The sequence below is a fragment of the Orycteropus afer genome, unplaced genomic scaffold (genome assembly GCF_000298275.1).
Source record: "Orycteropus afer afer isolate SDZICR_OR568_19922 unplaced genomic scaffold, OryAfe1.0 scaffold00338, whole genome shotgun sequence".
Taxonomy (NCBI): domain Eukaryota; kingdom Metazoa; phylum Chordata; class Mammalia; order Tubulidentata; family Orycteropodidae; genus Orycteropus; species Orycteropus afer.
In genome coordinates this window covers 2,175,930-2,203,650 of record NW_006921925.1, presented here as the reverse complement: position 1 = coordinate 2,203,650, position 27,721 = coordinate 2,175,930, and the positions used below count along the sequence as shown (strand labels likewise).

At 37.8% G+C, this 27,721-nt stretch overlaps 1 protein-coding gene across 1 annotated transcript in view; it reads left to right on the top strand.

The window, feature by feature from the left end:
- FREM2 (FRAS1 related extracellular matrix 2) overlaps positions 1 to 27,721 on the top strand; it is a 357,328-nt gene that overhangs the window by 315,009 nt on the left and 14,598 nt on the right. The window contains exons 12-16 of the mRNA XM_007952448.1: positions 7,738 to 7,868; positions 10,661 to 10,819; positions 14,368 to 14,671; positions 17,006 to 17,137; positions 19,659 to 19,990. Of these exons, the coding sequence (XP_007950639.1) occupies positions 7,738 to 7,868; positions 10,661 to 10,819; positions 14,368 to 14,671; positions 17,006 to 17,137; positions 19,659 to 19,990 (1,058 nt within the window). The remainder of the gene's footprint in view (positions 1 to 7,737; positions 7,869 to 10,660; positions 10,820 to 14,367; positions 14,672 to 17,005; positions 17,138 to 19,658; positions 19,991 to 27,721) is intronic.

Genomic DNA, 27,721 nt, shown 5'->3' with positions numbered 1-27,721 from the left:
TCAATGACATGAGACAAAGTATATGTGAACTGCTGTATGAAAAGTGAATTTACTCTGTAAATCTTCACCCAAATCCTAATAAAAAAAAAAAAAAAGAATGTTTCAAGATCTATTTTAAAGAATAATGCTTACACTATTCACAGTAGCAAAGAGATGGAAACAGCCTAAGTGCCAATCAACAGAAGAATGGATAACCAAACTGTGGTACATACACACAATGGAATCCTATTCAACATTAAAGAATAATATAGAATCTACAAAACTGCATAACATGGATGAACGTGGTGGACATTATGCTGAGTGAAATAAATCAATCATAGAAGGAAAAATATTGTATTAGTTCACTATTGTAAAAAGTCAAGGAAAAATTTATATATGGAAGGAAACTTTCTTTGTTAGTTACCAGGGATGGGAGGGGAAGAGGAAGGGGAAAGTATTGATTTGGGTGAAGGGAAGGGCAATGTACCAAAAGTGAGTGATCAACATGGTGGCACTGAGGAAGAGGAAGACATAGAGAGGTACATGGGAGGTACAGACAACGAAGATGAACCCTTTTGCATGTACAGTTCTGCATTATCAGTGAAGGCAAGCGTTGATTTATGGGTGAATAGATGAGTAAACAGACTGAATGATCAGGTATGTCTAGCAGAGGGGAGTGTGCCCATGGCCATGTATAGGATTAGCAGACAATGTTTCTCCATGCATATTTGTATGTGCTGTAAGAGTGTCTGGGTTTATAGTAGAGCTGACAAGGGGCAAGATTATGGTGGCTTCTTGGCCACAGTCAGCTACCCTGAGGAAACAAGTAGTTGGACCTGTGGGGTCAGGACTATGGTCAAAGGAGACATCAAGTTCAATTGGCATAACATACTACACAAAAACATTGTTCTACATTCTACTTTGGTGAGTAGTGAGTGAGGTCTTAAAAGCTTGCAAGCTGCCATCTAGATGCAATGATGGGTCTCTCCTCATCTAGCTAAGAAGAATGAAGAAAACCAAAGACATATGTAGACAGCTAGTCCAGAGGACTAGTAGACCATGTGATCTTCAGCCTATATGACCATGAGGTCAGAAGAACTATATGTTACCCAGCTACCACTGTCAACCACTCAGAGGGGGATCCACACAGGAGATCCTGGATAGAGTTGGAGAACAATGTGGAACAAAACTCAAAATCATAAAAAAAAAAAACAGGTTTGCTGGTCTGATAGAGTCTAGTGAGAACCCTGAGACTATGGCCCCTAGTTACCCTTCAGGTCTGGAACTGAACTCATTTCTGTGGCTTATAGCCAAACAATAGACAGGCATATGGGGTTAACATTTACATCAGGTAGATACACTACTTGGACAAATCACTCATGAGAAAACAGAAGGGCAGTGCTTGCATAGGGAAACAGCTCAGGGAGTGGGAGTGTATGGAAGGGAAGGACACAGGGAAAAGATAACTATGGGAGGAAGTGGGAAGAAAGTTGTTACATTGTGGGGAATTGCAGTCAATATCATGAGACAAAATGTGTATGAACTGCTGTATGGAAAACAAATTTGCTCTGTAAACTTTTGCCCAAATCACAGTAAAAATTAAAAAATAAAAATAAAAAAGGACAACAATGCTGTCAGTGATAGAATAATATCCATACTCCTCCAGTTAATACTACTATTATTCAAATGTACATATCTACTACTAAAGCCAAAGTTGCAGAAATTGAAGATTTTTACCAACTTGTGCAGTCTGAAATTGATGAAAAGTGCAATCAAGATGCACTGATAATTACTGGTGATTGTAATGTGAAAGTTGGAAACAAAGAAGACACACTAGTGGTTGGGAAATATGGCCTTGGTGATCAAAATGATGGAAGAAATCACATGGTAGAATTTTGCAAGACCAAAGACTTATTCATTGGAAATACCTTTTTTTCAACTATATAAATGGCAACTGTGTACACGAACCTCGCCAGATGAATTAAAATAACTACATCTGTGTAAAGAGTGACAAAGAAACTCAGTATCATCAGTCAAAACAAGGCAAGGGGCTGATTGTGGACTTGACCACCAATTTCTGATATACAAGTTTAAGTTGAAGCTGACGAAAATTAAAATAAGTCCATGAGAGCCAATATATGATCTTGAATATATCCCACCTGAATTTAGAGACCATCTCAAGAATAGATTTGACACGTTGAACTCAATGACCAAAGAGCTGATGAATTGTGGGATAACATCAAGGGCATCATATATGAAGAAAGCAAAAGGTTGTTAAAAAGACAGGAGAGGAAAAAAAGACCAAAATGGATGTCAGAAGAGAGTAGCTAAAGCAAATAGAAGAAATAATGAAGTAAAAGATCTGACCAGAAGATTTAAAAGGGTGACTCAAGAAGACAAAGTATTATAATGAAATGTGCAAAGAGCTGGAGCTGGAAAATAAAAAGGGAAGAACACACTTGGCATTTCTGAAGCTAGAAGGACTGAAGAAAAAATGCAAGTTTTGAGTTGTAATATTGAAGAATTCTATGGGCAAAATATTGAATGATGCAGGAAGCATCAAAAGAAGATGGAAGGAATACACAGTCACTGTACAACCCAACTGTGTGGATCATAACAAATTATGGATAACATTACCAAGAATGGGAATTCCAGAATACTTAATTTTTCTAATGAGGAACTTGTACCTAAACCAAGAGGTAGTCATTCCAACAGAATAGGAGGATACTGCATAGTTTAAAATCAAGAGAAGAGTACACCAGGGCTATATCTTTCACCATAATTATTCAATCTGGATGCTGAGCAAATAATCCTAGAAACTTGGCTATATGGAGAAGAACTTGGCATCAGGATTGGAGGGAGACTCATTTCTGTGGCTTATAGCCAAACAGTATGATATGCAGATGACACAACTTTGCTTGCTGAAAGTGAAGAAGAAGCACTTAACTATTGAAGATCAAAGACACCAGCCTTTAGTATGGATAATACCTCTGTATAAAGAAAACAAAAATCCTCACAACCAGACCAATAAACAACAACATAATAAATGGAGAAAAGAATGAAGTTGTCAGGGATTTCATTTTACCTGGATTTACAATCTATGACCATGGAAGCAGTAATAAAGAAATCAAACAATGTATTGCATTGAGCAAATCTGTTGCAAAAGATCTCCTTAAAGAGTTAAAGAGCAAAGATGTCACTTTGAGGACTAAAGTGTCTCTAAAACAAGCCATTGTCTTTTCAGTATCTTCAGACATTTGTGATACTGGATAATGAATAAGGAAGACCACAGAATTGACTCATTTGGATTGTGGTGTTGGCAACAAACATTGAACATACCATGGACTGCTTAAAAGAACAAAAAAATCTGTGTTGGAGGAAATACAACCAGAATGCTCTTTAGAAGTGGAGATGGCAACACTTTGCCTCTCATACTTTGAATGTGTTATCAGCAGGGACCAGTCCCTGGGGAAGGACATGATGCTAGGTAAAATAGATGAATATTAAAAAAGAGGAAGTTCCTCAATGAAATGGATTGACACAGTAGTTGCAACAATAGAATCAAGCATAGCAAGAACTATGAGGATGGTGCAGGAATAGGCAGTGTCTCCTTCTGTACATGGAGTTGCTATGAATCGGAACCAACTGAACAGCACCTAAGAACAAGGGAAGAAATCAGTTTCTCTCCCTCTCTCTCTCTTTCTTTGTATTATTTGCTAGAATAACGAACACAAGTTGATGTCCAAAACTAAGTTCATAATTATTTAGAGTTCTACATTTTTACTTTGTTTCCAGTTGCCTGTCTCTCACTATCAATAATTATTTGTTATTCAGGATCCTAAACTTTCAGCCATTCATCTTAATCTTCCAACTTTTGAACCAAATTTAGAAAAGTGACCGATAGGATTTACTGAATCAGTAATGATGTTAACACAACAATAAGAAAAAATAGTATCTTCTACAAAGGAGTGTGTATTTTTTTTAGCATATATGGTAAAAGTTTGATAAACCACTGTAGAGCTTCTGAATTATCTTCAGATAATTTTTATGTAAAGAATTTATAATATATTTTAAATAAATCACATATTTTCATATCATCAAAAAGGAGAGAAAATAAAACTGATTACTAAATTACAAAATCTAAAATGATTTTGTATAGTAGGAAGGTTTTATACAAAAGAAAATGTGCTTAATTAGACAAGCCTAAATATTCACATATGACCTTTGACAGACCTTTAATTTTTCAGAAATTAGTGATTCCCTTTGCTAAGATAGAAACAAAATTATGCATATTTCATAGACTGGTGGTGGAAGAAAGATGAGACACTGTGCTCCAGTAAGGATTTACAGCCTTGGAAACCCAATGGGGTCACTATGAGTCAGAATCAACTCAATGGCAGTGAGTTCGGTTTTTGGAGTAGACTGGTGAGGGCACTGTTGTTCAGTGGTAGAATTCTTAGCTTCCATGAGGTAGACCCAGGTTCACTTCCCAGCCAATGTACCCAATGTGCAGCCATGACCATCTGTCAGTAGAGAGTTGTTTGTTGCTATGATGCTTAACAGGTTGCAAGGGAGCTTCCAAAGTAAGATGAACTAGGAAAAAAGGCCTGGAAATCTACTTCCTCAAATCAGTCAACAGTTCCATGTACAACAGATCATGAGAACAGTACAGGACGGGCAGGTGTTTCATTCTGTAATGCCGGGGGGGTCCCCCATGTACCCAGAGCCAACTCCACAGAAACAAACAACATTAGATTGACAAATGAAGCCAGAAAAAAATTGAATAACATTAAATCAACTTGTGTATTTTTCCCCATAAATGTCAAACATGTTGTTTATAACCAAAAAGCAAACTTACTGCCATTGAGTCGGATCTGACCCATATTAACCCCTCCTTGGGTTTCCGAGGTGGTATCACTACAGAAGTAGATTACCCAACCTTCCTTCCAAGGAGTGGCTGGGGGGTTTGAACCACCAGCCTTCTGGTTAGCAGTCAAATGCCTTAAGCACTAGGCCACCAGAACTCCCATGTTGTTTATAGTATATTTATATATAACTAATTTGATTTGAATCTTAACACAAGATTATTCTTTTTATGGTTTAAACTGAAGCCAGTCCTTTGCAAACAAACAGAAAAAAAATTAAATATAGAATAAAATTGAATTTAAAAAAAAAAAAGTCTATGTGACAGACAAAATCAAAAGTGTTGGAGAAAGCCTAACAACTAGATAGCATCTAACAATTGTACTCTGAGAAAAGAATAATTCAAATATTTAAAATAAATACTTAATTTTGATCAACTTCTTAGATATCCAGCTTTCAAAAATTAGGGATTACAAGAGCTTGGACAAGCAATGAAAAGAGGGTAATGGCAATGAACTGGGAAGCCCATTCCAGTTCTGTGGAGGGAAGGTTTTCTCATCTTAGCCATTTGTTGTCACAATATGCAAAGGTGCAAAAGATTTCAAAGCCTTGTATTTTTCCATGAGAATTCCCAGATTTTCAAGTGTTAGAAACTAATTTTTAGCATAACATCACACAAGCCTAAGCAAACCAATCGGTGTCCAAAAAATGATCAGCCATTTGTATCCTGTGAAACAAAGAAATTATAAATTCTCTCAGGATCTGAGATGTCTGGTAATTAATGGACTCAAAGAACATGCTAAGCCTAATGTATATCTAGAAATAGAAATGTTAAATGTATGCCTTGCTTACAAACTCAATTTAAAGAAAAAAAATGTTTTTCATAATTGATGATTAAAAATAAGAATTAAAACACAAAAAATATACTGGAGATGCCTTTTCTTCTGCCAGACTTTAAAGGATTTATGATTTAGATTTATGATAGTTAAGCTGCATTTGCATCAGAAGTAGCATTCATTTTAGCTTTCATTGGAATAATGATGTATGATGCTCTTTATTTTCTCCCCTGAACCACTTTCTCAAGGTATAATAAAACGAACAAAATAGTTTCTCCAAGTCTAGCAGTATGGCCAGTTGCTTTTCTTGAGCACAGTAAAATCAATTCATTTCTATCAGTTTAAAAATTTTGAAATGAATGGTTGAAAAAAAGATTCTTGTAATTGGATTTAATTTTCATTATGAAGTAATTCTTTTTAGTAAGGGAAGACAAGGATGGGGAAAAACATCACTCACATTTATATAACTTCTAAATCTCCCAACCCCTGAAAAGAAAGGAGTCTTTTTAAAATACAATTTGACCTGATATTAAAAAAAAAATTATATCCAGCTTTTCCCCATAAATACATAATGTAAATACCATTCATACTCGACAACACTTACAATCATATTCATTTGGCTTGTGGCCCATTGGTTTAGATATTCTGAAGAATGAAAGGTGAGTCTGTCAGGTTATGTCCTAGAATAAGACTATTTGTTTGTTGTTGTTGTTATTTGCCGTCGAGTCAGCCCCGACTCATAGCGACCCCTCCTTGGGTTTCCGAGGCAGTATCACTACGGAAGTAGGATTGCCCAACCTTCCTTCCAAGGAGTGGCTGGTGGGTTTGAACCGCCAGCCTTCTGATTAGCAGTCAAACTCCATCCTATAACTCAGCATTTTTTCAAACTGTGAGTCAAGCAATAATTTTACTAGCTTATGATTAGAATTTTCTTTCAAACAGAATACAATTGTAAATATTAGAGTTCAGTGGTAGTAAGAACAGGTAAGTTTTTTTAAAACTTTTTATCCATTTTATTCACACTCACACATGTACACACACACACACACAAATATACTGGACACAGTGAAAATGTGTTTTTCACTGCAGATCACAGTCAAAAAAGCTTGACAAAAACCTCTCATGTTCATATGTGTGGTGTAGTGAGTTGCAAAGAATGGCTTTTCTAGCCATAGTCTTTGTTAATTCCACTGGATGACTGGGTGAGACTATGCAAATATGTGTCAATTTGGCTGGGCAGCTGGTAGTGGTTATTCCCTATAATAAGACTGGCAATTAACTCTGTGGTAGAATTTGCTGTGAGCAGCCACTTTTAAACTCCTGATTGTTACAGTCATCCACCTGGGGTATTTCTATTGGAACAGCATGAAGTAATCTTCTGGGAAAATTTACTCTCTCTCGGGTGTATAGAACTCTGATGTTGGGATTGGTTAGTTTTGCCACTCTGGCAGACTTAAAATGAGACCTCCTGGAAGAAAAGGGGGAATCTGACTGCTGGCTGAGAGAGACACCCACCTGAGAGAGACACACCTGGCCAAGAGAGACACCCGGCTGAGAAGACACCTGACTATGAGAGACACTTGGCTGAGAGAAATGCCTGGCTGAGAGACAGCCCCAGTGGAACCAAGAGGCATGGGACAGAGCAGCAGGATTACCTGGCCCACAGAGGCAGAGTTCAGGCCAAGAGGCTAAGGGCCAGAGTGGAGTGTCTGAGGACCCAGCATAAGGGAGACTGTCCTATCTTGAGTGCATTCCTGAACTTGAATTGTAGTCTGTTGCTTCCCTAATAAACCCCATAATCTGTGAGTCCTTTGTGGCCACTGAGGCGAATTATCAAATTCAGCAAAGAGGTTGTGGATGCCATGGGAGGGATAGTTGGTGTCAAGGTTGGTAAGAGAGCTAGAAGGTGGCAGGATGTTTGGCCTCATAGGAACAGACCTTGGGCTGCTGATGGTGATTCTGTCTTCCTCTTGTGTAGTTAGAGGAGGTCAAAAGATGCCACCTCCTTACCCCTTTAGGAGTAGGTAAAAGATTTATATCTGTGATTTTGCATTTATAGAAATTGAGTTTAAAGAAGGAGAAACCCAGCACATTGTTGAAATTGAAGTAATCTTCGACGGGGTAAGAGAAATGAGAGAGGCCTTCACCGTTCACCTAAAACCTGATGAAAATATGATTGCTGAGACGCAAGTAAGTAATAAAATGTGCAAATAAATTTATAGCCAGCATGCTATCAGATAATAGCTCTGGTAGCATAGTGCCTAAGGCACTTGACTGCTAACCAGAAGGCTGGCGGTTCAAACCCACCAGCCACTCCTCGGAAGGAAGGTTGGGCAATCCTACTTCCGTAGTGACACTGCCTCGGAAACCCAAGGAGGGGTCGCTATGAGTCGGGGCCGACTCGACGGCACATAACAACATAACAACAATAATCATATCACTCACTCACTGTCATTGGAGTCAATTCTGACTCATAGCAACCCCCATTATATTTCTAAGGCTAGAAATCTTTACAGAAGCAGACTGCTCCATGTTTCTTCCACAGAGCAGCTGGTGGATTTGAACTATTGACCTTTTGATTACAGTCAAATGCCTTAACCAATGCACCACCAAAAAAAAATCAAACCAAACTCACTGCCATCAAGTCAGATCCAACTCATAGCGACCCCTCTTTGGGTTTCCGAGGCAGTATCCCTACAGAAGTAGATTGCCCAACCTTCCTTCTGACCACAGAGCTTCTTAATAATCATATAGTGTAAAATAAAGAAATGATCCTTACATAAACAAAATGTCATTTTCACTTTTTAATTATAAATTTTCTTGTGCTAGTTCATAATAGAGAAATTCTTATTACTTTCTTTGAAAAATCATGTTTGTAGCAACTCGAGGTACAGTCACTGAGCCCCATACAACCTACCAAGACTCCCCATTACAATCAGTAATGATTTAAATTGGAATTACTCTTCAGCCAGGAAGTATCATCTTGGCACAAAAATGAGACTATTTAATTTATGCTACTATACAAGTTGACTCCGACTAATGGGTGACCCCATGTGTGTCAGAACTGTGCCCTATGTAATGTTTTCAATCGCTGATCTTTCAGAAGTTAATCACCAAATCTTTCTTCCAAGGGGCCTCTGGGTGAATTCAAACCACCACCCTTTGGGTTAGCAGCCAAGCGTGTTAACCATTTGTACCATACAGGGACCCTAATTAATGTGAACCAAACCTAAAATTCATGTTACAGTTTATTTAAACATATATTTTTTCCCCATAAAACAGTTTTCCAACTCTCAAATTTCCCACTTACTAGATCTCCAGCTTTGTCAAAATTTGATGTCGAGAAGTCATAGAGGTCAAAATGTTACAGTCTTAACACTTTTGTTCTTTGCTTAATTTATGTTATATATTAACCAAATTGTCTCCAAGATAAGCATATTTCTATACCATATTGACTTTCATATCTAAAAGAGTTTTTAAAGCTAAATCAATTTTTTATGAACAGACAAGTTTTTATACTATTTGTGCTTAAATTTATAATTTGTTTCAGTATGAGTGTATAGTGAAATTGGAGAAATATTTTTTCCTTGAATATTTTAATCATTTTGTAATCTTAACAACTTGTTGGTGTTTCTGTTACAATACATTCCTTTTTTTTTTAATGCCATGTTTAAAAATTGAGAAATAGAGGCAGAAAATCTTTATCAAATATATTTTATGTCTTGATCATATAAAAATAAATACTATTTTTTGTGGAGTACTGTGTTAATGTCTTTGAGGTGAAAGGAACAGAGATTCATTCAAATCACCTCAAGTGCTAAAGACTTTTTTTAAGAACACACATGTAAATATAGATTGGGAAGCTGATACATAGTTGGAAGCTGGAAAGTCACTCAGGAACTGAAGTAAATTTAACAAGGTATGCTTGTGCCATCTGCAGCTTCGGATGTTCATAGACTCCTCCTCTGTCCATAACTCAACCTCTCTCTTTGCCTGTGTTTCAGGCTGTGCCTTCTAGTCTCTGCTTCTTTAAACCTTTGCTTATTGACAGCTACAAGAATAATTTTCTTTAGAAGGATCAGCACCAGGATAATCCCTATGAGATGGAGATTAAAGATGTCCCACATGTCTAACTTTTCTAAACTACAGTACCACTCCATCATCTTTAACATCAAAAGGCCCTCCCCTCAGTACTCTCCCTCCCATCTTAGGGTTCCGTGATTCTCTGCAATATCTCACAGAACTCATGAACCACCAAAGAACTGGCTCACACAGGTGTGGAGGCTGGCAAGTTCCAAATTGATGAATCAGGTATCAGTCTGCAGGATTCTTCTCACTCACATGGTTGCAAGGGCTATGAACCCAAATCAAAAAGTCAGATGACAAGCTGCTGACTCTCTATGCTGCAGAAGCTGGTGAATCAGGTCAGACAATAGGCTACTGGCTCAAGTCCCAAGAAACAGAAGTCAGATGAAGACGAGTCAGATACAGGATTTAGAGCAAGAGAGAGAACTTTGCCAGAACATTCATATATATTGGATGGACACCGTACCCTCAAGGAAACTAAGGGTGTTTTCCTGGCCTACACTACCACAGGACTATAATCTGTCTTATCTAAGTGTATCTGTCTTTCAGCCTATCAACTAATTAACTTTTTTCATAGAATTCCCACTTCACATCTCCAAGACAAGTCTCACCATTATCATCACAACTAAAGAAAAAAAATGGGGCCTAAATATTTCATGGGCCACTGGGCAATCCTTTAATTATTTGTCCTGTGCTTAGATGTCCTCCCTTTATCCCATAAGATATAACCAAGGGGCCACAGTCATATGGAACAAACCACATAAGGACTCGATGTGACAATTTTGATTGTAATCAGCCAGTGTGTTTGATTGGCATTGTGAGGCTTGTCTCATACAATAAAAAGCACCAAAAGTATAATATTTCAAAAATCAGTGGTAATTATCTTTTCTCTCTAGGTGACCAAAGCCATTGTGTATATAGAAGAAATGAACAGCATGGCAGATGTCACCTTTCCTTCTATACCTCAAATTGTGTCTTTACTGATGTATGATGACACCTCCAGAGTTAAAGAAAGTGCTGGGCCAATATCTGGCTACCCTGTTGTCTGTATTACAGTAAGTAGAAAATTAATGAAATTGAGAAATATTGTGATATAATTCATTTAAGTTTGTAACTAACTTTAGCCAGTGTCATATTGACTTTCTCATAAAGAAACAAAGCTGGAAAATTTACAAAGCTTAAGCTTTGAATTTTAAAAATAAAATAAATGGGGGGATGCTGAAAATTGCTAACTAGATAAGAGACACACTGATTTGGGCGAAGGGAAAGACAAGGTACCAAAAGCAGCACAATATCACTAAGGAAAAAGAAGACATAAAGAGGTACAAAAGAGGTACAGACACCAAGGTAAATACTATTGCATACACAATACTGCACTATTAATGATAACAAACATTGATTTACAGATGGATGCATAGGTAGACAGGCAAAATGATCAGGTATGAGGAGGCAAATGAGAATATACCCATCACCATTTATAGGTTTGGCAGATGATAATTCTATATACATATTTATTTATGTGTGCTAAATAAAGGTCTATATATGTAATAGAGCGAACAGGAGACAAAGTTATAATCATTTCTTAGCCACAACCAAACATCTTGAGGGAGTCAGTTGTGGGGGCTACAGGCTCAGGACCATGGTTGCAGGGGACATCAAGGTCAATCAGCATAACATAGTACACAAAAACAGCATTCTCCATCCTGTATTGGTGGTCTTAAAAGCTAGTGAGTGGCCATCTTAGATGCAATTACTGGTCTTTCCTTGTCCGGAGCACAGAAAATCAAAGACACATTGTTTTGGTTACTTTGTGCTGCTCTAACAGAAATATCACAAATGGGTGGCTTTAACAAACAGGTGTTTATTCTCTTACAATTTTGGAGGCTAGAAGTAAGAATTCAAACCGCCAAGCTCTAGGGGCTGGGTAAAAGCCCCTTGACCCTGGGCTTTAGCTCTGCCTCTTGCTCCTGGCCCACTGGAGCTACAGGTGTCTCTTCACTCAGGTAGCTGCTAACCACTGAGGGTAACAAGTCCAAAGTCAACAAGTAAAAAGACACACTCCCAATATTACCAAACCACACAGCAGACCACTGATTCAAGTTCATTAAGACTCCCAAGACTGACAGACAACATTGCAGACTGTTAAACAACAACTCAGCTATGTGCAGAATTCAAGAGTGCCAAAAGCTGCAGACCATGCCTAAAGCTTCTCTTTATATACTGGGGGAAGACCACATCTCTAATGGAGATAGTTAGCTGCTCACAGTAGAGTCCACCATGGAATTGATTATCAGTCTTGTCATAGGGAATAATTATCACCAGCTGCCCACCACTCAAAACCAGGCCCAGCAAAGTTGACACATAACCTTAACTACCAGACACATGGAAAAAAAGTAGTGCAAGGGACCAGTGGACGATGGGAACCTCAGGCTACATGACCCTGACACCAGAAGAACTAGATGGTGCCCAGCTACCATTGCCAACCACTCAGAAAGGAATCAAAATTGGAGATCCTGGATTGAGTGGGAGAAAAATGTGGAACAAATCTCAAAATTTTATTAAAAAAAAGGAAAAGACCAGACTTACTGGTCTGATACAGACTGGTGAAGCCCCCAAGACTTTGGCCACTATTTACCCTTCTGCCTGGAAATGAACTCACTTCTGTGGCTCAACCTTCAGCCAAAAAATAGACAGACCTACAGGGTGAACACCAGGTAGATACACTCCTTAAAACAGTCAACCATGGGAGAGAGATGCACAGGGAGATAGCTAAGAGGGCAGCAATGCATAGGAAGGAAGGACACAAGGAAAAGGTTACCACAGGGAGGAAGTGGGAAGAAAGCTATTACTTTGTGGGGATTGCAATAACGTCACAAAACAAAATGTGTATGAATTGTTGAATTGCAAATTAACTTGCTCTGTAAAATTTCAAACAAATCATAATAAAAAGTTGAAATAAAAAAGAGAAAATATAACTTGAAGCAAATAAAGCTTTCATTTTTCTTCCTTCACCCAACAGAAGTTTATCAACTGATGTGTCCATAGTATGTTATCTTAAGGTCAATCACTCATACAAGAATAAATAAGATATGAGCTCTGCAATCAAGAAACTTAAAAATGAAAAAAAAAAAGTTTCTTGGAATCAGTTACTCTAATATATGGAAACATGTGAATATTATCATGAGAATGATATGAATTAGGAGCTAAAACTGCAGCTCAGTGTATAAAGGAAAGCTTTGGGTCAAGTGGAATTTGAATAGTTTAAGATAATGTCAGATAAGGAAAGGTCATTCCAGAAAGAAGTAATTGCAACACAGGCTACATTTGAGGGAACAGCATAAGAAATGGCATATTTTAATTACTTTTTTTTACTTGTCTTTTCTTGACTATAAATTATAAGCTATTAGTAAACAATGACTGTGACCTATTTATTTTTATGCCATAATAGCTCTGGTATATATAATAGGTATATAATTAATATTTTTGGAATTAGTAAGGCAGAAGTAATGGTTTGGGGTAAAATGTTATATGTCCTTAAATGTCATATTAAAAATATGGGCTTCATTTGTTGGGTGGAACAGAGGTGTTAGCAGCCAGAAGAATGGCATGATTAACGGGCTATGTGGGAGGATTCACATGGCAGTAGTTTGTTAATGAACTAGAAGGAAAGGCCCTAAATTAGATAGACAGGTAGGAATAGAAAGGAAGGGGTCAATAGAATAGACACTGCAAAGAATAATCAACCAAGTTTACTGACCAACTGGATTTGGGGACAAGATAAAAGAGTGGAAGTGAGCAAGGAAGGAGAGAGAACAAGAATGATTCAGCAATTCTGAGGAGTCAAGAGACAATGTTAGGAAAAACTGTACCTGTGTTAAGCTAGGGTAAGATTCCTGGTGCCAGAGTGGTTAAAGTGCTCATTTAATAACCTAAAGGTCAGTAGTTCAAACTCATCAGCCTCTGCATGGGAGAAAGATGAAACAGTTTGTTTCTGTAGAGATTGACAGGCTTTCCCGAAATGTAATCTGTTCCTTTCCTAATAAAAATCCTATAATCATGGGGAAAAAAAAAAGGAAAGATTTACAGCCTTGGAAACCCTATGCGTCAATTTTACTCTGTCCTATAGTATTACCATTAGTCTGAATCGACTCCATGGCAGTGGGTTTGGAGTTTCAGTTTAAGTTAGGGTGAGCACATCCACTAAGGTGATTTAAATGCAAGATTAGCTTTCATAAAAGCTATCACATCTGGGGATAGACATTTGGAAGTTACATACCATATATTCCATATGGAAATGGAAAAAAAAAAATAATTAACTATGATAGAAAGAACTTGGGGAGCTCTGATAGCATAGTGGCTAAGACACTTGCCTGCTAACCAGACGGCTGGCGGTTCAAACCCACCAGCCACTCCTCGGAACGAAGGTTGGGCAATCCTACTTCCGTAATGATACTGCCTCGGAAACCCAAGGAGGGGTCGCTATGAGTCGGGGCCGACTCGACGGCACATAACACACACACACACACACACAGAAAGAACTTGAGAGGAATAATTTCCACATTGTTCTTACTATGGAACTAACATAGTTATTTCTTTTCCATAGGCTTGCAATCCCAAATATTCAGATTTTGACAAGACAGGCTCTATCTGTGCGAGTGAGAACATCAATGACACTCTAACCCAGTACCGGTGGCTGATTAGTGCCCCCACTGGCCCTGATGGTGTAACCAGCCCCATGAGAGAAGTGGACTTTGATACTTTTTTTACATCATCCAAAATGATCACCTTAGACTCCATATACTTCCAGCCTGGCTCCAGGGTGCAATGTGCTGCTCGTGCTGTGAACGCCAATGGAAATGAAGGCCTGGAGCTGATGAGCCCCATTGTAGCCATCAACAGAGAAGAAGGTAGTGTATTTCTATTTTCATATGGGGATGAAATAAAGACAAGTCACTAGAATATCATGGAATATTATAAATGTATCATTTCTAGTTATCAGTTCTTCCAAATGACCCATGTATTTCATAATGCTCTATTTAAAAAAAAATCCTGTGGAGTTGATTCTAACTCACGGTGACCTCATGTGTGTCAGAATAGAACTGTGCTTTATAGAGTTTTCGATGGTTGTGAACTTTCAGAAGTAGATCACCAAAACTTTCTTCCAGGATGCCTCTGAGTGGATTCAAACTTCCAACCTTTTGGCTAGTAGCTGAGGACTTAGCTAGTTGAGCCACTAAGCATTTCTTTAATATTCTATATAAATACTTTAAAAAATAAACATCCATTTTACAAAAATATTCATTAGAAAACAAATATTTATGTAGCAGCATTTTTGAGCACTGTTTGTACGCAAAACACAGTACTCTATGCTGACAGCAACAAAGAAAAATAAGGCAAGGTCCCTGCCCTCAAGAGTTCATAGTCAAATTGAGGACACAGACAAATTTTAGTCTGAACAGGGCACAGGAATGCAAAAGAAGGAGGGACTACTGCTCCGTTTAGTAAATGGAAAAAGGCTTCATCAAAGGGGTGATGCTTAAGCTGAATCTCAAAAATGACAGACAGGAACTGATGAGTGATGTCTCATGGAAGTATGAAAGATCATGAATATTCTAGAAACTATAAGCAGAGAAATGTGGAAGCATGTGAAAGGGAAGAAAGAAAGGGTTAGAAGATGAAGCAGGATGGTATGCAAGATGGTTCATACGCCATCCCAAAGCTCTCAGCTGCTGGTTGGATAAGGAGGCATTGGTTAGGGGCAGGAAGGAAAGGACACTCCAGGGACAAAGGTATATACAAGTGTGCATGCCTGGTTATTACCAGGAAACTGGTGTTCAGGACTGGAGCCAAGGGTACATTAAACCAGTTGCCATCAAGTGAATCCTGACTCATGACAACTTCATGTGTAAGAATAGAACTGTGCTCCATAGGATTTCCTGTGGCTCATTGTTCAGAAGTAGATCACTAGACCTTTCTTTTGAGGTAGTTCTGGGTAGACTCAAACCTGCAACATCTTAGTTAGCAGCCAAGAACATTAACTGTTTACACCACCCAGGGAGAACATACCAAGCTGGAGAATACATGATGTGGCTAGAGGGAAGCCTAAAAGAATGGGAAATCTACTTCATAAACTAATCCTTTACTCTGCAGAAAAATTTTTAAATAAGATTTTAAAAATAAGATTCTACTTTGAAAATTCTATTTCTAAAATTTATATTTGTATACAGTGGTTCAGAAGTATATTTGTTGCAAAAAGGAAAGCCATATATATTACCTCCCATGATTAAATGTTCAGGATCAACTATCCATTGATATCACGCATAGCAAATATGCTCCTCTATTAGGATAAAAATACATGATTTTTAAGTTTCCATTAAAACTATAGTATTTTGTTGATGCAAAAATATAAATAAGGCCTTAACAGTATCCCCCTATTAATAAAAAATCTTCTCTGATTTTATTATCACTCTAATAAAAATCTATCAATTTCTCTGTTCTGGACAAATATAAAAAATTATTTATTGTTTAATTTTTTTGAAATTACAATATAGCATCTTGGTACCTTCCATAAGGTTAAATTTAAAACATCAGAATTCTCTTAAAGCAAATATTGGAGGAAAATTTTCTTGTCAGAATTCTTGAAGTTCAGTTAGATGATGAAAGAGAGAGAGCGAGTGAGTAAAACAAGTCATAATTTATAATATGCATCCTGTTAGAAATTCCATAATATGTAGCAAATTCTACTTTATGCATTTTGCTCTCACATTCTAAGACTTTTGTTTTAAAATTGAATGCATTTTTAGTTTTATTGACTTATAAATAATGTTTTATAGCTAGTCATAAGCATATATTCTAGGATGAAAAATTGAGTTCACTTAATTGAACTACATTTACTTTTTTCCTCTTGGCTTTTAATCATTTTTATTGTGTCTATTAATGTTTTATAGCCAGATTATTTTATGGATATGATCACAACCTAGAATAAACAACATATGTTAAATCACACTGAGCAGTGACTATCCTTTCTCAAATCCTATAAAATATCTAAAATGTTAAGAGGAGGCCACTACACTATCTGTTGTGATTATTTCTAACACCATGATCTTCTGCGTCCTATAGTATACCTTCTTGGTTAACAGAGAATTTTCCAGTACATAGAAAAATAATAGTGCCCATTTAAAAACTATACTTTAGGTGTTGTCTGCTGTTTTCATATCATACGTATGTTCATTTTTATTGAGGTCTTTGCCAGCCCCGTGTGCCAGGGGTAGTGGGGGCAGAGCCGTTCTCAGCCAAATTGCGCTACACAGGCCCTGAGGACCCGGACTACACCAATCTCATCAAGCTCACTGTCACAATGCCACACATAGATGGTAGGTGGCCTGGGTAAGCAGTCCCTGGAAGTGTTTGGGCTCCCCGTTACCAGGTTTATTTTACTTAATACTTTAAATCATCTGGCATATAATATATAAGTGTCCATTTTGCAACTTGTGCCTCAAGTCCTTCCGCTTTCATTCTGCCCAGTTGTTAAAAGTCTGATAATTTAAAAAAAAAAAAAAAAAAGTTGCCATCAAATTAACTCTGACTCATGGAGATGCCTGTGTGTCAGAGTAGAACTGTGATCCATGAAGTTTTCAATGGCTGATTTTTCAGAAATGGATTCCCAGCCTTTTCTGCCAGGGGACCTCTGGGGAGACTTGAACTGCCAACGTTTTGGTTAACAGCCTAGCGTGTTAACCACTTGCAACACCCAGGAACTACCTGAAATTTTAAGCATTCCATAAAATTAGATAAATGTATTAGATGCCCAAATACCATGGACCACAACTAATATGCTAACTTTTATGAAGTAACAGCACAAATATGTCTTTAAAATTCATGAACGTAGACTTTCAGTAAAGCATTTTGAGATTTGAAATGCTTGCATTCAGCATACAATTGCTATTTCATAGATGACTTCTATAATTCTCTCTAAATATATATTGCTATAACTAAGACATTTTCTAGGTGTTAAAATAAAACCAAAGTGAAACTAGCAGTATCATATTCTATGTTAATTTTCTCTGGAAAAGGAGCTGTAACCAGAATTTGTGAGTCGATAACTATAAGTTATTAGCATTTCCCTATGTAGAAAAGACATTTTCAAGTTCTGTTCCGCTCAATTCACTCTATAGTAGAAATTGTTAATATGAACACTAACATTTAGCATGTTAGTTATATTTTATGTGGCTAAGAGAGAGGAAAAGTTAGACAATTTTAAGAATTAGAAGGTAGAATCTACCTCCCCTAGATCAACGACAAGAGCTTACTTTACCTGTTTATTAACCAAAGAAACCAAACCAGTTGTGTTGAGCCAATTGCTACTCATGATAACCCCATGTGTGTTAGAGTAAAACTGTGCTCCATCTGATTTTCAGTGGTTGATTTTTCATAAGTCAATAGCCAAGTCTTTCTTCCAAAGTGCCTCCAGGTAGACTTAAGCCATCAACTTTCCAGTTAGTAGCCAAGCACTTAACTATTTGCCCCACCCAGGGACTCCTTACTGCTTATTATAAACCAGAAGTGGGCTGATGGTGGCTGGGGTAGACAGCAAGCTGCATTTCCTAATTTTACAATGTAATGACAGTCCCATGTTTGACTACTCTATCTCCATGTGTGTAGGCCAATATTGGGGAGTAACTCTGAGCTGGAAAGGGCTGAGAAAGCACCCATAAGGGAAAGGAGTAAAAGACGAGTCCTGTGTTCCACTCCTCAAGCTTGCATTTGCATCTTCTGAAACTTCAGTAGTCACAGCTCCACCAGAAGCATGGAGGAGGCTGACTAGTTCTTTGATGATGCCAGAGTCCTGATCTGGGAGAATCTGAGAGAGAAGTGGAAAAGGCTCAAAGAGATCTCTTTCAACGTCTTTTTGCCATGTTGCCCATGCCAGAGGACAGCAAATAGGGTGTGTAGCCTAGGTCTGGCTATTGCCTGTGTTTGTATGGCCCATGATCTAAGGATTTTTACATTTTTCAATGTTTGACAAAAATACATCAAAAGAAGGGTATTTCATGGAACATGAAAATTATATGAAATTCATGCGCTGTCTATAATAAAAGTTTGATTACACATAGCTATGCTTATTTATGTACATATTGTTTATGGACACTTTCACACTACTCAATGGAACAGCACTGAGTTGCTCCAACAGAGACATTATGGCCTGCAAAGCCTGAAACATTTGCAACTTGGTTCTTTACATAGGTTTGTCGACTCCTTACCTATATTCTGTAGTGCTAATTTTCAAACTTTTTGATCTCAGGACTCCTTTACATTATTAAAAAGTATTGAAGACCCTGAAGACATTTTGTTTTGCGAGTCTATAAAGATTTCTTCTTTGAAATTAAAACTGAGAAAATAGTAAAATATTCATTTACTTATTTTAAAGTAACAATAATAAATGTATTAGATGTTAGCATGAATATTTTTTTTAAAAAAATAACTATGTAAAACAAAAATTAGTGATAAGAATGGCATTGCTTTGCACTTTTTAAAATATCTTTAATATCTAGCTTAATAGAAGACAGCTGGATTTTCATTTCTACTTTTGTATCAAACATATTTCAATATATCACATCTTGTGACCATTGAAAAATTCCATTGTACAACTGTGAGAGAGTATAGGTGGGAAAATCAAATAATATCTTAGTATTATTATGAATATAGTTTTAATGTCATAGCTCTCCTGAAAGATTCTCAGGGGACCCCCTGGTCCTTGGACATCACCTTGAGATTTACTGTTCATGTGCAGTATTTTGTAGGATTTATTTTCTCAAGAGATTAAGAAATTATGAAGTATCCAGAGCCCTTTGCTCTTCACAGAATAGTAACAGTAGTGACACCCATATCCTGTAGGCATGCTCCCAGTAATCTCCACCCGAGAACTCTCCAACTTCGAATTGACCCTCAGCCCAGATGGCACAAGAGTTGGGAACCACAAGTGCTCCAACCTTCTGGATTATACTGAAGTGAAGACTCACCATGGCTTCCTTACTGATGCCACAAAAAATCCAGAAATCATTGGAGAGATGTATCCTTACCAGTACAGCTCATTTGTCAGAGGTTCCAGCACTTTACGCTTCTACCGTAACTTGAACTTAGAGGCCTGTTTATGGGAATTTGTCAGCTACTATGACATGTCTGAACTCCTCACTGACTGTGGAGGTGCCGTTGGAACAGATGGGCAGGTAAGGATTTTTAACATCTGAGCATTCTTCTCCTCTTTGGTCACTGGATAAACCAGTTGCTTTTGTTCTGTTACAGAGATTTTGATTAAATCTGATCTGCTGTTTTGCTGATATAGATCATTAGTTAATTGGCCTCCAGTTACATAATTGGAGCTCTGGTGGCATAGCGCCTAAGACATTTGACTGCTAACCAGAAGGCTGGCAGTTCAAACGCACCAGCCACTCCTTGAAAGAAAGGTTGAGCAATCTACTTCCGTAGTGATGTTTTTGTTATTGTTGTTATGTGCCGTCGAGTCAGCCCCGACTCATAGCGACCCCTCCTTGGGTTTCCGAGGCAGTATCACTATGGAAGTATATTGCCCCATCTTCCTTCTGAGGAGTGGCTGGTGGATTTGAACCACCAGTCTTCTGATTAGCAGTCAAGTGCCTTAGGCACCATGCTATCCATAGTGATACCACCTTGGAAACCCAAGGAGGGGTCGCTATGAGTCGGATCCAACTCGACGGCAGTGAGGTTTTTTTTTTTTTTTTTTTTTTTACATAATTGGTATAGATAGGATGAAAATTGTGTCTGTCTCAGTATTGAAAGGACACTGCTTTAAGCTTTAAATCTGCTTTACAAATCTATATTATGAAAATACAAATACTGATTTCTCTTCAAAGTGTACATTATCAATTTTTGTGTATATGTGTAAGAAAACAGCTGCCATCAGGTCACTTCTGACTCATGGCGAACCCATGTGTGTCAGAGTAGAATTGTGCTCTGTAGGGTTTTCAGTAGATGACTTTTTTGAAGAAAATCACCAGGCCTTTCTTCTGAGGTGCCTGTGGGTAAAGTCAAACCTCCAACCTTTTGGTTAGCAGCCAAGGTCGTTAACCATTTGTACCATGCCACCAGAGTTCCTATGGCAACCATGTTGTTGTTGTTGTTGTTATGTGCCGTCGAGTCAAATCCGACTCATAGTGACCCCTCCTTGGATTTCCGAGGCAGTATCACTACGGAAGTAGGATTGCCCAACCTTCCTTCCGAGGAGTGGCTGATGGGTTTGAACCGCCAGCCGTCTGGTTAGCAGGCAAGTGTAAGCCACCTAAAATGAAAATTTGAATTCTGAGGTCAGTCTAGTTTTTATTCCTCCTTACTGTCTTTGTTCTTTCTTTCTTTTCCTTCTTTCTCTCCTTCATCCCCCTATTTCTGTCTTCCCTTTTCTTCTACTTTTCCCCTTTTCCTCCCTCTTTCTGTCATAACTCCATCATTAACATATTCAAAAGTGTTCTCATTAAAAGCTTATTGTTATTTCTACTTCACAATGACTGACTTTTCTTCATAGTGCACACACAGACACTTGCACATAAATATATGGACACAAAATCCTCCCCTCTCCCATCATCATCATCAACAAAGTTGTTGAAATGATAATGAAACAAAGTCTCCATTAGTGGTTATAATAGAGAATCTAAAGGATCAAGATGTAGTTTAGAATTGTAATGAGCATCTGAAAAAGCAATGTTCTATCCTACCTGGACAGAACAAAGAGTTGTGACATGGGCTTACACGTTAAGAAGTCTCATGGTACACAAATATTTCATATCTTTTAAGATTGAGCCACAAGGGACCGGTTCTATCTGTGATATAGTGTAGTGACTAAGGCACTTGACTGCTAATCAAAAGGCTGGCAGTTCAAATCCACCAGCCACTCCTCAGAAGGAAGATTGGGCAATCTAGTAGTGATAGAGCCTCGGAAATCCAAGGAGGGGTCACTATGAGTCGGGTCTGACTAGATGGCATATAACAGCAACAACATATTCCTAACAAACAACATGACCAAAGTAGGTTGGACAAAGTCTGGCCATTCTCACTTCTAATGAGCATTCCGGGTAGGAATAATTCCCTGGAGGAGGATACCATCCTTGGTAAAGTGGAGGGTCAGTGAAAGGTGGGAAGACCCTCAATGAGATACATTGACACCATAGCTGCAGCAATGGACTTAAGCATAGCAATGCTTTTGAGAAAGGCATAGGACCTGGAAGTATTTCATTCTGTTGTACATAGGGTCTCTATGAGTCGGTGCCAACTCAACAGCACCTAACAACAACAACAACATATTCCTAACGTGTCAAAACATAAAATAAGTAGTACCAAGAAAAAAGGTAAATGATACCTTGCTATCTATAAGTTTATCCCTCAGCAAAGCTGTGAAACTTGATAAGTTCAGCTGCTATAGATGTTGAATGGGCAGCCATATATTATTTCTAGTACTGAAGCATTGTCTTAGTTAGCTGGTACTGCTGTAACAGAAATATTATAAATGGGGGGCTTTCGCAAACAGAAATTTATTCTCTCGCAGTTTAGGAGTTTAGAAGTCTGAATTCAGGGTACCAGCACTAGGGGAAGGCTTTCTCTCTCTTTCAGCTCAGAAGGAATGCCCTTGTCTCTTTGAACTTCTGCTCTGGGGCGATCTTCATGTGACATGGCATCTCTCTTCCTCTATATCTCCATCCTTTATCTGCTCCTTTTATGTCTCAAAAGATTAACTCAAAACACACTCTAAACTAATCTTGTCTCATTATCATAACAAAGACAATCCCTTCCCAAATAGGATTATAGCCACAGTTATAGAGGTTAGGATTTGAAACACTCATTTATTTTTTTTTTTAAGAGCTTGTTTTACATTCAACGTTATGTGTACATTTAGTTTCAGTCCCCATTTGCCATGCCCAACCTTAACACAGTCTTCTCCCCGCACTGCCCAATAACCCTCCCCTATTCCCCCTCATAGTTATGCACTCCTGTTTGTCCTACATTTTCTCAGTTTGAATGTTGCCCCTCTGGTGCCCCATGGTCTATTGCTCTAAGGGATGTATTACCATAGGGTATGTGGATGCGTCATCCTGGGTTGAGTGGTCTGTGTGTACATTTTGTTAACTATTGGGCTGAGAGCCAGCCCCTGGGCGTGCATTTTATTCCAGTCGCAGAATATATTCCAGGGCCATAGTATTGGGTTCTCATCAGACTCCATCTGACCAGTAATTCTGCTCATTATTGAGTTTTTTAATTTTGTTCCACGTTTTTTCTCCCACTCTATCCAGGATCTTCAGATTTGATCCTTTCCTGAGTGGTTGGCATTGGTAGCCAGGCACCATCTAGTTCTTCTGGTCTCGAAGGCCATCATGTCCTATGGTTAAGTGCTTCCAAATGCCCTTGTTTTTTTGCACTCTTCTTCACTTCTGACGCTAGGAGACCAGTAGCTGCATCTTAGATGGCCACTTTTAAGACCCCAGTCACTACTCACCAATGTAGGATGTGTAACAAGGCTTTTATGTATTTTGTTGTGCCAGTTAGTCTGGTGTCCCCCAGTACTATGGTCCTGAGACAGTAGATCTGTTGGATCTCTCTCTCATAGTGTCTGGGTGTCTGTGAGGGATTACTCTGTTTCTGTCTTCCATTGTGAAACACTTATTTTTTGGGGGACACAAATCAGTCCATACTAGGCATTATCTTAACCACTTCTTTCAAAAGCAACAGTTTTCTGTAACATGGGTAGATTAGTGAAAATCCCAAATAAAAACACCAACAGAAAAATAGCGCAAAATGGTAGAAAGAACCTTCACTCTGGAATTAGGCAAATGCAAGTTTGGCCCTGACATTGTTTAGTTATTGTCCTTGGGCAAGTTATTTAAACCCTTCAGTTCCATCTTCCCCAATCTGTCTTTGCTCCTGAAAAGAAACATGAAAGAAAAAATATTACCACAGAATAAAAATAAAGATTCGTATTAGCAAATCCACCTCGGCATTTTCCTTTACAGATTAAAAAAAAAAAAAAAAAAAAAATGCCGTTGAGTCGGATCCAACTCATAGCGACCCCTCCTTGGGTTTCCGAGGCAGTATCACAATGGAAGTAGATTGCCTCATCTTCCTTCAGAGATTAAATATCTCTAATTCCTTTAGCTCTTCTTCACCAACACTGTTTTTAATCCATTGTTAAATCACTTTTATTTACTCTCTGGTTGCCTTTCTCTAAAGATCTTGCTTAAATCATGGATCTCTTGGCATAAAAAAATTGAATATAATAATAAGGTAACATTGCTGTCCTGGTTCTTTCTAATCCAAATCACTTCTTCAGTCCATAGAGTCTCTATGGGTCTCGTTTTGTTTATGCTCTGTTTTCACCCTGGAGAATGTTTTCTGTCTTCTCTGCAACATTTCTCCATCTTTTGTATCTGTGACCTAGATTGCCTTCTCTAGTGAAAACCCTGCACTGGTCCTGTTTAAGCTTTATCCTATTATATCTGCCCAGTCTCCAGTCAAGCTCATTTTGAATGCAAATCCTACTTTCTATTGTGTTAATCCCTTGGACCCTGTCTCAACTAAACTGACTATATGCTTCTAAGTTTTTTTTCCAGTTCTTCTGTTTTAATTTTTTAAGTTCATATTTTTTTTTCCTTGACCACTATTAGTTCAGCTTTTGTACTTGAACTGCCAAGAGTTCTAGTCCATAGGTGAAAATCGGCAACTATAGATTTCCCTTAAGTTTCACATGCTTAAAAAGGCTTATGTTACATAATACTGAGAATAAGAGATCACACATATGAGATTGTCACACCATCCAATTCTTAATCAGTTGTGTTACCTTCTTAATGAGATAGTAAGTTTATTGGGTGAATTACTTCTGAAGGATGTTTTTACTTTTAAATTGTTAAAAACAATTTAATGGCAAAACTTTGAGGATTGACATCATAGAGATGATCAGGTTCAGTATATATCATTAAGATTTCAGTTTCTTGTTATGAAATTCTGAAAGCCTCAGTGTAAACCCTATGGTACTACAATCTAATAAAACATGTAATTTACTTTCTTAAAGTGAAGCTCAGAAACAGACATCTCATATTCCCCTACATTTTTCCTTGAACTTAAACTTTTACTTTGCCCTTAGCTTTTGATATTCTCACATACATACACACCAAACTAAAAAAAAAAAAAAAGAAGAAGAAGAAGAAATCACTGCCATTGAGTCAATTCCAACTCATAGCGACCCCCATTGGATTTCCAAGGCCATAAGTCTTTATGGAAGCAGACTACCCCATCTTTCTTCCACAGAGTGGCTGCTGGGTTCAAACCACTGACCTTTTGGTTAGCAGCCAAATATCTTATCCACTACACCACCAGAGCCCCCTTATACAGGCATACACACAGAAAAATATAAATTGAAGCAGAAGAAATCTAACCTTCTGGAACATTTCTGTAAATTTTTGGATCTAAGAAAAAAGAAAAGAAATTATCTAATGATACCAAAACCAAACTCACTACCATTAAGTTGATTCTGACTCATAGCAACCCCCATTGGGTTTCCAAGGCCATAATGCTTTAAGAAAGAAGATTCCTTCATCCTTCTTCCACAGAGCAGCTAGTGGGTTCGAACCACTGACCTTTTGGTTAGCAACCAAATGCGTTAACTACCAAACCACAAGAACTCCTTATGTAATGATAGCACTTATCAAAATAATGATGAAAATAATAATAGTAAAAGCTAACATGTATTTAATGTTTACTATGTGCTTGCAAATCTTCTGAGTACTTCACATACTTCCATTCATTCAATCCTCACAATGACCCCATGAGACAATACAAATTTGTCCTCTTTTCACAAGTGAGGAAGCTGAAGCAAAGAGAATTACAATAACTTGCCCAAGTTCATACATCTTGTAAGCCTATGCTCTGGACCACATCATAATCATTATATGGGCATTTAATTGAGTAGGTGAATGTGTGGAATGGTCACAGATCCCCTTGCCAGAAAGACAAATGAACTTTCCCTCTATCCTCAGTACCGGGAACGCTGCCCAGCAGCTATCCTGAAAATGCATACCAGATTCCATTCACAGCCACTGCTGTGAAAAAATGCAAATCCATATCCTTGCAACAGTGGTCTGCAGCTTCATCTGAATGCAGGCAGATGATTTTTTAATGCAAACATATTTCATAAGACATCACCTGAAGGAAAGCAAACTAAATGCTTAGTAAATACTTTAAATTTCATGAGAATATTGTGAACTTTTACATTTCTCCATTTAGAATTAGAAAATGGACAAAAATAAAGATGAACAATTAGCATGGGATAGATGGGCTTTGGAGCAGCATCCTGGTTTTCCTGTCCAACCTATTAGTCAGAACCCTCTCAAGAAGTGCAGGTCTGTGTGTCCTCTGACAGTGCCACACAGCCTCCACCAAGCAGCCAGGAGATGTTACTTTCTGATGTCTGATCCTTTACTGTTGTTGCTATTATTGGCTGCTGTCCAGTTGTCCTCAACTCCCATGCACAATGGAACAAAATGCTCCCTGGTCCTGCACCATCCCAATGATTTGTTTCAGATTGGACCTTTGTGATGCTTAGTATTTTCATTGACTGATTTTCAGAAGTAGATCACCAGGCTTTCTTCCTCATCCATCTGGGTCTGGAAGCTCCACTGAAACCCGTTCAGCAGCACAGCAACACTGAGGCCCTCACTGACAGACGGGTGGTGGCTGCATGTGAGGTGCATTGGCCAGGAATTGAGCCAGAGTCTCCCATATAGGAAGGAATTGTTCCACCACTGAACCAGTACCCCCATAGTCCTTTACTAGACTTGATATATCAAGTTCAAGGAAATGACTGTGCAAACAAATATTTCTAACTAGTATTGCTTCTGCATGGAACAGCATGATGCAGAACTAATTTATTTTTCTTTATGTGCTGAAGTCATTGCCACTAAATATTGCTGCTCCTTGCATTTTTCTTTGTGATGGTAAAGCTGCTTTGAATACACCCTGAAAGAATTATCTGTCTTCTCCATATTTCCAATTTAGATTGCTTAATTTATAAAAAAAAAAAAAAAGTTGCCAACTGATACACATAAAACAGCCAGAATAGTTACCTGTTAACAGCAATGTAGCTTTATTAAATTTTATGTCAAAATTAAATATATTAAATATTAAGACTATTTCACCTTTTGCATTTTAAGGAGCTAAAAGTCACCATTATTTGTACATTCATTCATTCAGCAAATACTCACTGAACACCTACTCTGTGTCAGGGACCATACCAGGTACCTGGTAAGGACTCAAGACATGGAACTTAAACACCAACAAAAAATGACAGGTATAAGAGTCAAATCATAGCTCTTAGAGGAGCTTTGCAATTAAACTTGCAAAGAAAAATAAAATCAGAATTCCTCTAATGATTTTAATTCCAAAATCATCTTTCATTGTTTCTGAAATTTAAAAATAGATGACAATAAAAGCAAAATAGATAGATAGATAGAATAAAATAAATTATTTCACTCCACCTTCTGTGGGATAAATGTTTTATAAATAAAACTTCAAGTTGTTTCAGTATACAATAAAAAAAATTTATGAAGAAATGATCATTAAATTTATACTGAGTTTTTAAAAATTATTGGATATTTTGGTTGTTTTTCTCTTAAAAGCAACTGTCTTTAAAAATACTATATTAATTTCACCTTCAATCAGCATGGCTTTCTGTACTGCAAAGTAAGTCAGAATCCTGACTTTCTCACTGTCACGTAAACAGTAACTGATAATGTCATTCAATGAGTATGAATTAATAGGTTGCAGAAATGCAACCACAATCACAATTTGCACTTAAAACATAAAATTGTGATATACTGAGGTTCTCCAGCAAGATGGCGGACTAGGCAGAAAGACTGCACAGACCCTCTTCAACAAAGAAAAGGGAA